Consider the following 12,738-nt stretch of genomic DNA (forward strand, 5'->3'; position numbering starts at 1 on the left):
GTGCAGCAGATTTGCCTAATGCAATACATCGTGTGATTTCTTGACTGCTGCTTCCATTAGTCCTTTTGTTGTCATGTGCTGCGGAGTCAGTTCTGACTCATGGCAACCCTGTATAGGGTTTCCAAGGAGCAGCTGGTGAGCTTGAATCACTGACCTTGCAGTTCAAACAGCTTTGCAGTCTGGTGCATTAACCCCCAGCACCATACCAGGATGGGAAAATTAGACATTGACTACCTAAAATGGGGGGTGGGGGGAGGGCTAGAAGGGCACATTCTGAAAGCCAGCCTCTTGGCCACCATCACACAGCCTTTCTCTTGCCATGAGTCTAGAGTTCTCATCACCTCTATCTGGCTTACAAGTTTTCAAAAGGGAGTTTAGTTTCATAGTGTGCAGGGGAAGGTAGAATTCCCACTGAATGGTTTCCATCTTTTCTAGACAGGTCTGGTGAAAGGGGATGGGAATAAGACTTTTTTTTTTTTTTCTTTCTTTCACCATTTAACATGATGTTATTTATTGATCCAGTTGTGATGATTTTTGTTTTCTTTTTTTAATGTTTTATTGTGAATTATGTGATAGTTTACATGGGAGAACATTAGTACATTCATCCTATCGTATACCATTTCATTGCCATGGTTACAATCCCCTCCATGCATCCTCAACCAACCACAGAGTATACCCTGCAAGCCTGCACACATCGTCAGCACACAGCCCCTCTCCCTCTTTGGGTATAAAGTCCCCAGCCACTCTATCTCTCCATGTCATTGTCTCTGACTCCATCTCTGGTGTCACTGCTTCTCTGGGTAGGGTCCCACAAATAAGACTCTTTTGATTCAATAGTAAATAATTGTTATCATGACTAATTGTGATTGCCACTGCTGTAAAGGTATAAGTTATATAACATAAAGGGGAGAGAAGTTAATCTTACAGTACAGGAACAGAGGACCCTAGGACTGTCAAGAGAGATGAGCATGAGCAAAATAGAAGAACTTAACCAGAGAAGCAGCAACAACAGAGATGGGGGCAGAGATGCTGACCTGCAGAGATAGAGCAGCCGAGGACTCCAGACTCATGAAACAAGAAAGGCCGTGTGATGGCGGTCAGGAGACTGGCTTGCAGAATGTGTTCTTTGGTTTTTGAAATGATTATATATTCCCGAGTGTTTTTGTGTACATCAAAAAAAAAGAAAAGTCAAAAGTAAAAACTGAGGGAATAGAAGCAAATACTGTTAAATGATGATGCATGGAGGTGATTGTAATCATTGCAAGGAAACAAAATAAGATAGGATGAGTGCAAAACTGATGTAAACTATTATTTAATTCACAATAAAAGCTTTAAAAAAGAAAAAAGAGAAAAAAAATTCTATGGACTAAAGAACAAGTCTAACTTTATCTTAGCTCATGACACTGAAAACAATTTAAACCAAATCATCCTTTTCAATCTTGTCTTCCATTATAATTTCCTTCTAATATTATATTAAATTATTCACTATAACTGTGGTTACGAATCGGGCTGCGAACCATAAGGTCAGCAGTTCGAAACTACCAGCTGCTCCGAGGGAGAAAGATGAGGCTTTCTACTCCCGTAAAGATTTACACCCTCGGAAGCCCTGTACAGGGTCGCTATGGGTCGGAACCGACTCGAAGGCACTTAACAACAACAACAATCTCCATAAACTTGCACATGATATTCTTTCTCCATGGAATCACATTTATGCTGTTCTCTAATCAGGAAATTCCTATGCTTATTTCAAGTTAAAATTTAATTCATTTGTGGGGCTTTCCTTACTTTTTCAGAAAGAATTCATCTCTCTGTCTCCTTTGTGCTCATATAGCACTTGTATTTATTTTGATTATAGTATAGAGGACATATTGTGAGGTAATCTCTAGCTTAAATCGCTCCTAAATTGTGTGTTTCTAAGAGAAAATCCCACCACTCGTCTATCAGTTTGCTACTGTGGTAGCTTGTGTGTTGCTGTGATGCTGGAAGCTATGCCATCAGTATTTTAAATATTAGCAGGGTCATCCATGGTGGACAGATTTCAGAGGAGTTTCCAGACTAAGATGTACTAGGAAGGAGGACCAGGTGATACACTTCTGAAAAAAATTTTCCACTTCATACCTTATGAATTGTTGTTATTGTTAAGTACCATGGTGTTGGTTCCGACCCATAGTGACCCTGCACAGGGTTTCCGAGGCTTTAAATCTTTACAGGAGCAGAAAGCCTCATCTTTCTCCCATGGAACTTCTGATAGTTTTGAACTGCTGACCTTGAGGTTGGCAGCCCTACTTGTAAGCACTATGCTACCTTATGAAGAGCAGCAGACATTGTCTGATATAGTACAGAAAGATGAGCCCCTTAGGTTAGAAGGCCCTCAAAATACAACTGAGAAGAGCTGCTTTCTCAAAGTGGAGTTACCTTAATGATGTGGATGGAGCAAAGCTTTCAGGATCGTCATTTGTTGATGTGGCATGATTCAAAATGAGAAGGAAAAAAAAACAACAACAACAATGCAAACACCCATTAATAATCACAATGTGAAATGCATGATACATGAATCTAGGGAAATTGGAAGCCATTAAAAATGAAACAAAAAACATAAAGATCAATATCCTAGGCATTGTTTTTTGATGCCATCCAGTCACTTGTAATTTATAGCAACCTTATATACAACACGAAGAAACTTGACCTGGTTCTGTTCCTCATAATCACTGTTATGTTAGAGCCCACTGATATAGCCACTATGTCATTCCATCTCATGCGGGTTTCCTTTATGAAATCAATATGCATTGATAAATTTGGATGATTTAAATGCATAAGTTGAAAACAAAGAAAAACCAGTAACTGGAAAATATGGTCTTGGTGATTGAAAAATATCAGAGATCATATGATAAAATTTTGCAAGACCAGCAATTTATTAATTGCAAATAACATTTTCAACAACTTGAATGTCAACAATATACATAGACCTTTAGTTGGAATACTAGGAAACAAATCAAACACATCTGTGGAAAGAGACCATGGAGAAGCTCAATTCAATATCATCAGTCAGAATAAGGCCTGTGGTTGACTACACAGTGAATTGCTTATATGCCAGTTCAAGTTGAAGCTGAAGAAATTTTTTAAAAGTCCATGAGAGCCAAAGTATTACTTTGAGAATATCACACCTGAATTTATAGCCCATCTCAAAAATAAATTTCATGCATTGAACACTAATGACTGAAGGTCAGACAAGTTGTCGGAGGACATCAAAGACATAATACATGAAAAGACTCTAAAACTTGCTCTTGAATGTAGAAAAGCTAAAGTGAATTGAAGAAATGAGGAAGTAAGGGAGCTGAACAGAAAATTTCAAATCAAATCCAGAAATCAAAGTAAAGTATTATAATGAAATGTGCAAAGATATGGAGTTGGAGAAACAAAAAGAAAGAACATGTACAGCATTTCTCAAACTGAAAAAACTGAAGAAAAAATTCAAGCCTTAGCTTGCAATATTGAAAGATTCTATGAGCAAAATATTGAATGATACAGAAAGCATCAAAAGAAGATGGAAGGAATGCACAGAGTCACTGTACCAAAAAGAAATGGTCCATGTTTACCATTACAAGAAGTAGCATATGCTCAAGAGCCAATGGTACTAAAGGAAGTTCAAACTGCATTGGAGGCATTGGTGAGAAACAAGGTTCCAGGAATTGTTGGAATACAAGCTGAAATCTTTCAACAAACTAATGCAGCACAGGAGGTGACCTCTCATCTATTCAAAAAAATCTGGAAGACAGCTACCTGACCAACTGATTGGAAGAGGTCCACATTTGTTCCCATTCTGAAGAGAGGTGACCCAATAGAATGCGAAAATCATCAAGCAATATCATATGCAAGTACAACTTTGCTGAAAAGAATTAAAAAGCAATTGCAACAGTACATTGGCAGGGAACTACCAGAAATTTATGCCAGATTCTGAAGAGGACATGGAATTACTGATATCATTGTTGACATCAGATATATCTTGGCTGAAAGCAGAAAGTAACAGAAAGAGGTTTACTTGCGCTTTATTGACTATGCAAAAGCTTTTGACTGTGTGGCTCAAGACAAGCTATGGATAACATTGCATAGAATGGATATTCCAGAGCACTTAGTTGTGCTCCTGAGGAATGTGTGCATAGGCCAAGAGGCCGTGGTTAGAACAGAACAAGAAGAAACTGAATGGCTTAAAATCAAGAAAGGTGTGTGCCAATCAGGAAAGGTTATATTATTTTACCATACCTATTCAAGCCTGGTGTGGGTTAATGCGCCAGACTGCAAAGCCGTTTGAACTGCAGCGTCAGCAGTTCAAGCTCACCAGCTACTCCTCGGAAACCCTATACAGTGTCGCTACAGGTCAGAATCGACTCAATGGCACTTCACAACAACAACAATTCAATCTGTATGCTGAGCAAATAATATGAGAAAATGGATTTTATGAAGAAGAACATGGCATCAGGACTCAATAATAATCTGAACTGCAGACAATACAACCTAACTTGCTGAAAATAAAGAGGACTTAGAACATGGAGTAATGAGGATTAAAGACTACAGCCTTCCTTATGGGTTGCACCTTAATGTAAAGAAAACAAAAATCCTTACAAATGGACCAATAAATAATATTATGATAAATGAAATTGTCAAAGATTTCATTTTGCTTGGATGCATAATCAACACTAATGAAAGCATCAGTCAATAAATAAGCAACATATTGCATTCTGCAAATCTGCTGCACAAGACCTCTTTAAAGTGTATGAAAGCAAAAATATCAGCTTGAGGACAAAGGTGCTTCTGACTTAAGCCATGGTAATTTCAATTGTTTCATATGCATGTGAAAATTGGACAATGAACAAGGAAGGCCATAGAAGGACTGATGCTTTTGAATTATGGTGTTGGAGAAGAATATTAAAAGTACTCTGGACTGAGAGAAGAACAAACAAATATATGTTAGAAGAAGTACAGCTTGCACGCTCCTTAGAAGCCAGGATGGCGAGACTTTTGTCTCACATATTTCAGACATGTTTGCAGCAGGGAGTATTCCCTGGAGAAAGACATCATTCTTGGTAAAATGGAGGATCAGCATAAAAAACCCCAGGAAGACCTTGTTCCAGATGGATTGGCACAGTGGCAACAACACTGGGCTTAAACCTAAGAACACTTGTGAGAATGTCACAGGATCAGGCATTGTTTCATTCTGTTGTACTTTGAGATGGTATAAATCAGAACCTATTCAAGGGCACCTAACAACTTCAGCTACAAAAAAGAGTTACTCACTATGTCCTATTTTTCAATCTTTTTGATGCAGCACATATAGCTCCTTGACCATATAGTTTACTCAATAAATACATGGAAAATAGTCAGTCAAATGTGAATGTTTTAAATGCCCCATCGTTTCATTCTCTCTATTTATAATGCTTGTAAAGAATAGCTTTAGTAGAGATGTATACAATAAAAAAATGTAGCTGGTAGCAAATTTTTATGTGAAGTCTTTTGAAAAGGAAATGGATTTTGAACTAAGGAAATGGATTTGGAAGCTAAGGCACCGTCTACAAGTATGTCTTTTCTTCCTGCAAAACAATAATTTTACATCATGTAGGTTGGTTGACATGCCCTTGTCAATTTTTTTTAATTGAAGCTCTTGATGAAACCCTCTGATGCCAATTCAGAGTTGCTATTTTTAAATGACTATTTTCCTTGCACTCCTTTTAATCCTTGGGTAATTTCTGCTTGCTATTAGCAGTTGAATAGTTATAGCTGTGCATTAGGGTTCAGGAAAATAGCAACCATATGCCAAGAACCACAGACCTTAGCCCTTGGTTCTTATTTTGGCAGCACCCCCTTTTCTAATGGAAGTGTTAATATTCAGTGGGCACACGGTTGGCACTTGGTAGAGGAAATATTAACACTCTTTGGCACACACTGGAGTCCTGGTGTGGCGCTGTGGGTTAATGCGCCAGACTGCAAAGATGTTTGAACTGCAAGGTAGGCGGTTCAAGCTCACTGGCCGCTCCTTGGAAACCCTATACAGGGTCGCTGTGGGTGGGAACCGACTCAATGGCACTTAACAACAACAACATGGCACACACTAGGTAAATTAAATCTAAACATGTCTCCTACTAAAAATAAACTAAGAGGAGGAAGTAAATCTTCAGACAGGATTAAGCAAACAATAATATTAAAAACTCTCCAAGCTGAAACGACAACACTCCAGTTTTTGAGAGGTTAAACCATTTAAAAGATAGACTTCAAAGGAAGGGGAAAAAGTAGATCTCAGAAACACTCACTCTGACAACTCACTTAGCAAGCACATACTGTTTGTTCTCAGAAAGTAAGTTTTTGAATTTAGAGTTGAAAGGTTCATTTCTGAAAACAGCTTGTCCTCAAGATTTTTAATAGTTCAGTTAAACTACGTGTGGGAGTCATAGGATAACTACAGTAAAATTCTCCAACATTTTCAGTGACCTTATTTGGTGCATGATAAGGAACTGTTTAGTGTACAGCTGGTAGTTCCGAATTGCTGACCTTAAGGTTCGTAGCCCGATTCATAACCACTACGCTACCATAGCTCCTTAGGTATCTGGAATTAGAAAATATTAAAGTTTATCTAGCTTATTTAATAAGCTAGTTAAACTAATAAATACTATGATCTTAATTATGATTAAGATTTTTTTCAAAGAAATATCCCATTCACTTTACAAAAATTCTATTCGTTTAAACATTCAAATGTATTCAGATAAAGTATGGGCCAAAATACACCTTAAGAAAATGTCACACAAACAAACAAAAAACAGTTTCTCTTTAGAAACTTATAAATATTGACCTGACAGAAAATTATGTTTTATAGGTACTGTAGACTCATAGGTTTTACCCTTACATTTATTCTTTAACTTTTAAACAATTTTATTGACATATTTTAAAACAACATACAAACACTCATTCAACTTGCACGTTTCAATGGTTTTTAGTATGTTCTCAAAGTTGTGCAGCAATCACCCAAAGAAATCCCATGCCCATTTAAAGTCATTCTGCATTTCTCCCAAAACCATTTGCTTATCCTGGGCATTTCATACAAATGGCATCATTTAATATGATGCCATTTTTTTTTTTTTGGACTGGTTTTTATAACTGGCTTCTTTCACTTAGCATGTGTTGAAGGCATACATCAGCATTCATTCATTTTTATTGTTAAATATTTGTAGCATATGGATATATTACGTTTCACTTATTCCTTAAATTAGTTGATGGGCTTCCCCCACCTTTTTTTTTTTTTTTTGTAATTATTAATAATGCAACTACGTACAAGAATTTTTTGTGTGTGTGGACATATGCTTTTATATATCTAAGAGTGGAATTATTGGAGTCCTGGTGTGGTGCTGTAGAATAAGTTGTTCCCAAATTTTCTGGAGTCCTGGTGTGATGCTATAGGGGAAGCACTGGACTGCTAACTACAAGGTTGACAGTTCAAAGTCACTTATTGGAAACCCTATCTAGTGTCTTTATGAGTTGGAACCCACTTGACGGCACTTAACAACTTAAATCAGGAATACAGGTAAGGACTAAGGTGGAAATGAGATCATGCCTTTTTCCCATATGATGGTAAGTAGTGAATGATCCCAATGAAAGTAAAAAATATTAGTTGGTTTTCTTACCATATCATTACATAATAAATTTATTCAAATGTGCAAAGTGATGTGGGAGATAAAGAAAATCTGTCTTTGTTATGGATTGAATTGTGCCCTCTTCAAAATATATGTGGAATCCCTGTACCCATACATTTGAGTCTTGTTTGAAATAGTGTTTTCTTTTGTTATGTGTGATACTTAAGGTTTTGTGTCAACTTGGCTGGGCCCGGATTCTCAGTGGTTTAGTAGTTAAAACATAATAATCCCCATGATGTGACCTAATATAATCACCTCCTACTTGATGTGATCTGATATGCTCAGTTCTGATCTGATATAATATAATCTGATATAATTATCCTGTGTGTTATAAATCCTCACTTCTCTAGTGTTAATGAGGCTGGGTGCATTAGGATGTATCTTGAGGTAATCTCTTTTGATATATTAAAGAAGAAAGATGAGAGCAGGAAAGGAGAGTCCTACAACCATCAACACCAAGAGTTAGGAGTGGAGTGTGTCTTTTGTACCTGGGGTCCTTGCATTGTGAAACTCCAAGGTCCAGAAGAAGATTGATTCTAATACACATGGACATTTCTAAAGAGTTGGGCTTATAAATGCTGACAGGAGACAAAGATCTTTATCCAGAGCTAATAACTAAGTTTCTGTTTATTAAAGGCATCCGCTTGTGATATTTCTGTTATAGCAGCACTAGATAACTAAGACACTATGTTAATGAAGTAATGCCAGCATGTTGTTGTTGTTAAGTGCCGTTGAGTCAGTTCTGACCCATAGCGACCCTGTACAGGGTTTCCGAGGGTGTAAATCTTTATGGGAGTAGAAAGCCTCATCTTTCTCCCGCGGAGCGGCTGGTAGTTTCGAACTGCTGACCTTAAGGTTCACAGCCCGATTCGTAACCACTACGCTACCAGAGTGGCCTAAACCTAATCACTTCTGAATGGCAGCTTATACAAAGAACAGAGTAGACACAGAGACATAAGCAGAGGGAAATACAGACCATAGGGATGGATGTATCTATAAACCCAGGAATGCTAAGGATTGGCAGTTACTAGAAATTGAAAGAAAGAAAAAAACCAGGACCTCTTAAAGCTAACACCCTGAATTTTTTTTTCTGGCCTCTTCAACAGTGAGAAAATAAATTTCTGACCTTTAAAGCAGTATACTTATGGTATTTTTTTTTACAGCTCTAGAAAACTAAGCCATTACTTTAGCAATTTATAATTTAAATGCCAGAAAAAGTCATACATACAGAGGGGCTTCAAAAAGTTCTTGTAAAAATTCTGTTATCTATTGTCCATGAACTATTCGAAGTTCTCTCTTAATACACTGTGCTTTAGGAAGTAATTGAATCAATATTGAGTAAACACTATACTCCAGGTATTGAGCCTTTAGGGTTGTTGTTCTTGTTAAGTGCCATGGAGTTGGTTCTGACTCATAGTGACCCTGTACAGGGTTTCCAAGTCTGTAAACCTTTACAGGAGCAGAAATCCTCATCTTTCTCCCACAGAGTGGCTGGTAGTTTTGAACTGCTGATCTTAAGGTTCGTAGGCCGATTTGTAACCACTACGCTACCAGAGCTCCTTATTGAGCCTTTAGGGTACAGGAACACTAATAAGAACTGTTTAGACATAATGAACTTTCAGTGCAATGTGGGTAAGAAAATGCATGTTTTATATGTTGTATGTACACACGTTGTAATAACAAGTCCTTTATAAAGCACTAGAATACTGCACTAGTCAAAAGTGGTCAGTTCTATATTATAAAGTTTGCGAATGTTCCATCTTGAACTATCCACAAAGTTTTATAAAAGGAAAATTCTCCAAGCTCAAATAATAGAAAAAAAAAAAAATGTATCTTAAGGAAAAACTGGGCATCTGGGCACACATTAATTAATAGAAAACTGCATAAAACCAAGGAAAAAATCTTCAAGGTGAGAGGCATTAAAAAAATCAAAGATTCTAAATGGTTTATTAGTTTTAAGTTTACAAGATGGAGAAGCTAGTGACACTAATAAGTATTAGGAAAATCCTCTCCTTACTGCACCAGGAGTTTCATAAAGAAGATGAATTTTTAAACAAACCTAAATAAATCAGGTTGAATAGCTTCTTTGCATCATCCCATCTTTATCCTTTCCCTAGGACCTTCAGAAAAGATTCAGAGTAGAGCTGGTGTTACAAATCTTCCAGACCTTAGAAAATGCAGACTTTCTTCATGACATCAATGAGCTGATGCTATCAAGACAGACTTAAAATATCGCTTCTTGGCTTTGAGCACAAAATGAAGGCCAAGGGAGAGCTGTTTCTCCTGAACCAGAGCCAGATACCACACTTGCACCCAGCTGTGATCTCCTTAACGAGAAACCATCATTATTCATTCGCTTCTGTATTTTATTGAGGAAGGAGCTAGGGAAAATATGAGGGATGGGTTTAAAAAAACAAACAAACTTATCATCATAAAGGCATTAACTGTGTCTTTACTATAAGGAGAGCATTTTTCTACATTTTACATAATTCAATAGTAAAGCATATAGTTTTGTGCTTCAGAGGCTTGTTTTTTCCCCTTTTGAGAGGGACAGGAATAGGGAATTTTTCTCAATTATTGCCCTTTTTAGGTTACTGTTATTTCTGTTAAAGGAAGTATGTTACTGTTAATTTTTATTTAAGACACTATTACCAGTATTTAAGCTTCAAGCTCAACACAGAACACACCAATGCAGCTTGTTGTTGTTGTAATTAGGTGCCATTGAGCACCCCGATACACAACAAATAAAACACTGCCTGCTTTTGCACTATCTTCACAATTTTGTTGTGTGTGAGTCCATTGTTTTGGCCACTGTGTCAATCCATCTCATTGAGGATCCTCCTCTTTTCACTAACCCTCCATTTTACCAAGCATGATGTCCTTCTCCAGGAACTGGTCCTTCTGATAACATGTCCAAAGTATGAGAGAAGTTGGTTTCGATTCTTAATGACCAGGCATAGGGTTGGCAAGGCTTTAAATCTTATGTGGGAGCAGAAAGCCTCATCTTTCTCTCAAGGAGGGGCTTGTGGGATCAAATGGCCAACTTTGTGGTTTCAAGTTCAGTGCTTATCCTATGGAGCCACTGTGCTCCCATCCTGGCTTAGAACTGTCTACAATGAATATCCTAAACATGGATTTATTTAAAAAGTCAATATCATAGCTATTGATATCAGAAACAAACTGAATAGCTATAATTATATTATCATTTTTTCCCCTTTGAACAAATTCTTCTCCATAGTCATATCATGCTTATTTTGAAGTTCTTACCTAGAAGTCAAAAGTCCAAGTGCCTCCAAAGGGTGAGAAAATGTCCATGCTTTCAGAATAGTGTGCATGTCTGAAACAGTCCTCTCGTCCCATCCAGGGGCACTCCCCAGGACCAAAGGAAGGGAGCAATTTTCATTATTGCAGTAGAAGCGATAAAACCATAAGTATCTTTTCTTTTCCACAGAGAGTCTGCAAAATCAGATTGGAAATTATAAATTATTCAAGCTCTTGCACTAACAAATACTGCTGTAACATATAGTACAAAATCTTACTTCGGTTCTTTTGAGCTTTGTCTTATTTTTATTTTGGAAAACAAGTCCTTTATCTTTTTAGGACAGCTAGATAGGTTATTTCGTCAACTTATTTCTCACAAACTTTATTCTTTCATAGGAAAAATTAAAAACACACACACACACACAAAGCCTCTCTAGTTCAGATAATACATGTTTAGTTTTAGACTATCTTATCCTAGTTACATATACTTTTTATAAGTCATTTTGTTGGCAAACTCTTTCTCCTTTAGGGCAGACCTAGTTATCTGAATCCAGTAACATGTATTATTTAGAGCAGAAGTATCCAACAATGTATCTCTTATTTTCTTTATAAATTAATTCAGACCTTAATGGGCCTGTAAAGAAATGGCATACTTTCAAGATAATATTCCTTCATTTAAAAGTAAGTTTCCTCAAAGTTCAGAACACTCTTGGCTCTTAATTCCAGAAACAAAGAACTCAATTCACCCCTGGATCTTGACTTTAAAAATTAAGAGTTCACTGGAAGTTTAGGGTTAAAATGCCAGTAACAAGGACTTCCTTAAATGTTCAAGTGTTTCCCCCTGGAGAGTGGTCCCAAACAGAAGATTTATATTTTGAAATAGTGACGTTCACTAGATGACAACTTGTTCAATTTTACTTGCACTCCAGCAGCGGTACAGCATTCAAAAGCACAGTTCAGTTAGAGGACAACATTTCTTACATGACAATGACAGCTTTTGAAAATGATCTACTTCAAACTAACATTCTGTTGTTGCTCAGCTTAAATCAATTTAAAACACCCAAGAATTTAATGAGAAATATTAAAATATATATAAAGATTAATATTCCTCCGTGATGTGTTTTGAAATTATCTTCATCTATAAAATGAAAATATTGCATTATATATGATTTTTTAAGGTACTTTCAGAGTATTCTCCTGTGCTTTGTCGCTACTCATAAAGAAAATCAACAGAAGAAAAAAATTCAAAAACAAAACTACTAAAACAAATTTCATCCTAGCTAAATTCCTTTCTGCCCAGTATTGAACAATTATTTCTTTTCTTTTAGTCTTTTATAAAACATAATTGACAAAGAAAGACATGAACATATTCATTTCAATAAATTTTGACAAATGCATGTTGTTGTTAAGTATCATCAAGTCAGTTCTGACTCATAGCTACTCTGTATAGGGTTTACAAGGAGCGGTTAATGGATTTGAATGACAGACCTTGCGGTTCACAGTCCAGTGTTTATCCTACAGTGCCAGCATAGACCTGAAAAGAAACAGGTAGCCCTTCTATCAAGGCATAAAATTGTTTTCTCCTGTCTATTCCCGTCTATCCATACCCACACCCCTACTAGAGGGAAGCACAGATATGATTTCTTTCACTCTTGCTTAACAATGCCTATTTTAGAACTTCATAAAAATGAAGTCCATGGTATAGCCAATATTATTCACAAACACCATAATGGAAAGGCATCAATTCTGCTTCAGTTTTCCTTATTCATTGCTCAGATTTTGCAAACTGGTCAGTTGCCTG

The 12,738-nt window shown here is 36.8% G+C and overlaps 1 protein-coding gene across 1 annotated transcript in view; it reads right to left on the bottom strand.

Annotated features, from left to right (window-relative positions):
* Window positions 1-12,738, bottom strand: part of PIK3C2G (phosphatidylinositol-4-phosphate 3-kinase, catalytic subunit type 2 gamma) — a 517,177-nt gene that overhangs the window by 347,064 nt on the left and 157,375 nt on the right. The window contains exon 14 of the mRNA XM_006866018.1: window positions 10,944-11,132. Within this exon, the coding sequence (XP_006866080.1) occupies window positions 10,944-11,132 (189 nt within the window). The remainder of the gene's footprint in view (window positions 1-10,943; window positions 11,133-12,738) is intronic.

This window comes from Chrysochloris asiatica, unplaced genomic scaffold (assembly GCF_000296735.1).
Source record: "Chrysochloris asiatica unplaced genomic scaffold, ChrAsi1.0 scaffold00086, whole genome shotgun sequence".
Classification (NCBI taxonomy): domain Eukaryota; kingdom Metazoa; phylum Chordata; class Mammalia; order Afrosoricida; family Chrysochloridae; genus Chrysochloris; species Chrysochloris asiatica.